At 39.2% G+C, this 3,083-nt stretch overlaps 1 protein-coding gene across 1 annotated transcript; it reads left to right on the top strand.

Moving 5' to 3' along the window:
• The first annotated feature begins 263 nt into the window (after positions 1 to 263).
• LOC143531231 (protein ROH1A-like) lies at positions 264 to 2,560 on the top strand. Its single transcript, XM_077026574.1, has 2 exons — positions 264 to 930; positions 1,892 to 2,560. The coding sequence occupies exons 1-2, from the start codon at positions 285 to 287 to the stop codon at positions 2,467 to 2,469; spliced, it is 1,224 nt and encodes a 407-aa protein (XP_076882689.1). The 5' UTR covers positions 264 to 284; the 3' UTR covers positions 2,470 to 2,560.
• Positions 2,561 to 3,083: the final 523 nt, after the last annotated feature.

Here is a 3,083-nt window from a genome sequence, read left to right as displayed (position 1 = left end):
TATTAATTTGACTTTTAAAACCTTGCATCTAAACAAATGAAGAGTCAACACAATACTTAAACTCATTAACTTCTAAAACCCAACTCATCAAAAGGAAACAAATAAGACGTCATTAAGTGCGCAAGATCAACTTAGAAGAAGAAACGGTCTCACTCTCAAACAATAATAATCATCACTCCTTAATTAAAACACATTCCACCCTATTATTTAAACCTCCATCATCGGCACCACATTCTCTCTCATTCTCTCCCACTCTATCGATCTCCTTCCTTTTCCGGTTAATCATGCCGCCAACCGATAACCACGGTTCCTTCCTCAACCGCATCAGCATCCGCCGTAGTCAAGTCGTCAACATGGACGTTAACCACGAGCAAGAGCTCGAAGAACTTGAATTGTTTCAAAAACACGTCTCCGATCGTTTCATCCAACTCTTGCCACCCCAATCTCGAGAAGACACGCAACCAGGCGATGGCGACACACCGGAAACACTCCTGTCCATCGCTTGGTTGCGTAAACTTCTCGATGTGTATCTTTGTTGCGAGTCTGAGTTCAAGGCGGTTTTGATAATCGGACGGGACGCTTCTCATTTTACCAAACCGCCTCTAGACCGGTTATTGCCCGAGCATCTGGACCGGACGGTAAAGGCTTTGGATATATGTAATGCGATTACTCATGGGATTGAGTTGATTCGGCATTGGCAGAGGTTAGCTCAGATTGCTGTGGAGGCTTTGGAACAAAGGCCGATTGTTGAAGGACATGTTAGGAGGGCTAAAAGAGCATTGAACACGTTGTTGACTTCTATGGCGGCTGATCATGACAAGGAGCAAAACATGAATGTCGGGAAATCAGCGGAGAGAATGTGGTCTATTGGTCGGCGTGGTAGTGGTGGCAATCCTCCTCCTACTGTTAATCATACTAGGAGGATAAGTGGTACGTCTCCGCACTAATACACCATATATGTTTTAAGAGCTTGCGCATTAATTGACACAGAAAATGCATCAGTATACCAATTATTTAAGTTTAAAAAATAAACATATACTCTTTTTTTGTCTATCTCACACATGAGTGTGGAATTCCCTGGACACGTATATGGCCTATTAACGTGTCATATGGAATCTTTAGGTGAAAAAGAACGCATGTCAACGTTTTGGTGAACCTGCTGGCCCTCACGGCTGTCCTCTGAGATTTTGAGTGCAAAAAAGGAATATGAAAAATAAGTCAATTTTTTTTGAAAGATCAACGAGAATTCTATTATTTTGATTTTTATCTATATTTGGGCATATTTGGAAAATTTTTAGGCTCTTTATATAAACCCAAACCTTTATATGGACGTAATTTGTTTATATACATAATATATATATTTTTAAGGTTTTCATGTTGCCGCAAGAAACGTGTCTTAGGTGCTGGCCGAGCATTGTATTTGTATGGGGTCAAGGCCGTGCCTGCTGTTTGTCGCACAAATATTTTCATGCTATGCTACGGCTTTTAATAATTTACAAATGTTCTTGTAATTAAGGGCCAGTATTAGGTGGGACTAGAATGCTTTTTCATTTTTTTGTTTTCTTTTTTTTTTTTGAACTTTCTTTTTAAAGTATTTATATAGTCCACAATTTTGCCAGAACATTGGCCGGCGTTTCTCTAGAACATTTGTATCCCGAGCAACAATCTAAATATTCCACATATAGGACGTTTTCGGTTGTCTACGTTGCTGACATACTTTGTGTACGCGTGGCAAAAAAAAGAGAGTCTATACTCATATTTTGAAAAACTAAAATATACTTTTATTTTGATACATTAAATTGGTAAAATTTTCATTTCAATGCTATGTTATCTTTTTATAGCCATGATGAAAATAATTAAATAAAGGTACAAATTTTTATACTTAATGCAGTTTCCAGATCACTATCCTTAAGCTTCTCAAAGTCATGGTCTGCCTCTAAGCAAATCCAAGCTATGTCAACAAACCTCATAGCTCCACGTGGCGGAGACTCGACAGGATTAACGCTACCGGTTTACCTAATGAGTTCAGTTCTAGTTTTGGTCATGTGGACCTTGGTTGCAGCCGTCCCATGCCAAGAACGCGCGGGACCATCCACTCATTTCCAGCTTCCGAGACACCTCGTGTGGACCCACCCGATGATCGTGTTGCAAGAGAAGATCGGAGACGAGTGGAAAAAGGAGAAGAAAGGGACCGCGGGGTTATTGGCAGAGATCCAAGTTATTGAGAAGGTTGCTCAGAGTCTTGTTGAGTTTGCTGACGGGTTTGAGTTTCCGGTTAGTGTGGAGAAAGCGGAGGAAGTGGCGGGGTTGGTGACCGAGCTGTCGGAGATATGCGGGATGTTGGATGTAGGGTTAGGGCCGTTGCAGTTGCAAGTTAGGGAGTTGTTTCATAGGATGGTGAGGAGTAGGGCTGAGGTGCTTGATGTTATGGATGCTGTTGGTAAAATTAATCCCAATGTGCTTTACTAATTGAAAGATGGTTCATTATGGTGTTACATTTGCCCATTTAGGTGCATATAGGTTTGTGTTTTGTGCCTTTTGTTTTCTATTATTCCGAAATGTTATATGAATATCTAGAGAAATTTGAGTAACAAATAGAAATTCAAAACGGCCAAGAATAACTGGGAACTGTGTTAACCGCTTATTGGCATCTCTTACCAAGAGCTGTATTGTTTCAACAAGACGTGGGTGGTTCCCCAAATATAGAACCATGTCTTTGATCATTTTGTGGAACATATTCACACAAAAGAAAATATATCTGTTTTTGTTCTCTTATAATAATTTGATTAAAATCTGAGGGGTACCATCAAAATACTTTGACCTAAAAGCGAATATACGATTCAAGGAGATTATCCTGGCTATTTTCAAATTATAAAACCAAATCTTAATGTTTGATTTATTTCAAATAAAATATTCATACAGATATTGTTATATTAAATATTATTTTGATCCTCGAGGCGTATTCGAAGTGATAATAGTACAGAGTTCAAGAACAATGTATTGGACTTCTTTTGTATTCAACGCGGAATACATAGGGAGTTAAGTGCATCGTACATATCACAACAGAATGCCATGTCTGAACG

Source organism: Bidens hawaiensis, unplaced genomic scaffold, assembly GCF_021521415.1.
Source record: "Bidens hawaiensis isolate Kalapana, Puna unplaced genomic scaffold, B.hawaiensis_p1.1 tig00009111_1, whole genome shotgun sequence".
NCBI classification, from domain to species: Eukaryota; Viridiplantae; Streptophyta; class Magnoliopsida; order Asterales; family Asteraceae; genus Bidens; species Bidens hawaiensis.
This window is presented reverse-complemented; position numbering and strand designations above follow the sequence as displayed.

Excerpts from the sequence above, each read along its gene's own strand:
- LOC143531231 (XM_077026574.1), top strand. The coding sequence starts at position 285 with ATGCCGCCAACCGATAACCACGGTTCCTTCCTCAACCGCATCAGCATC. Across the intron at positions 931-1,891 it reads TCATACTAGGAGGATAAGTG|TTTCCAGATCACTATCCTTA; the intron begins GTACGTCTCCGC and ends TACTTAATGCAG.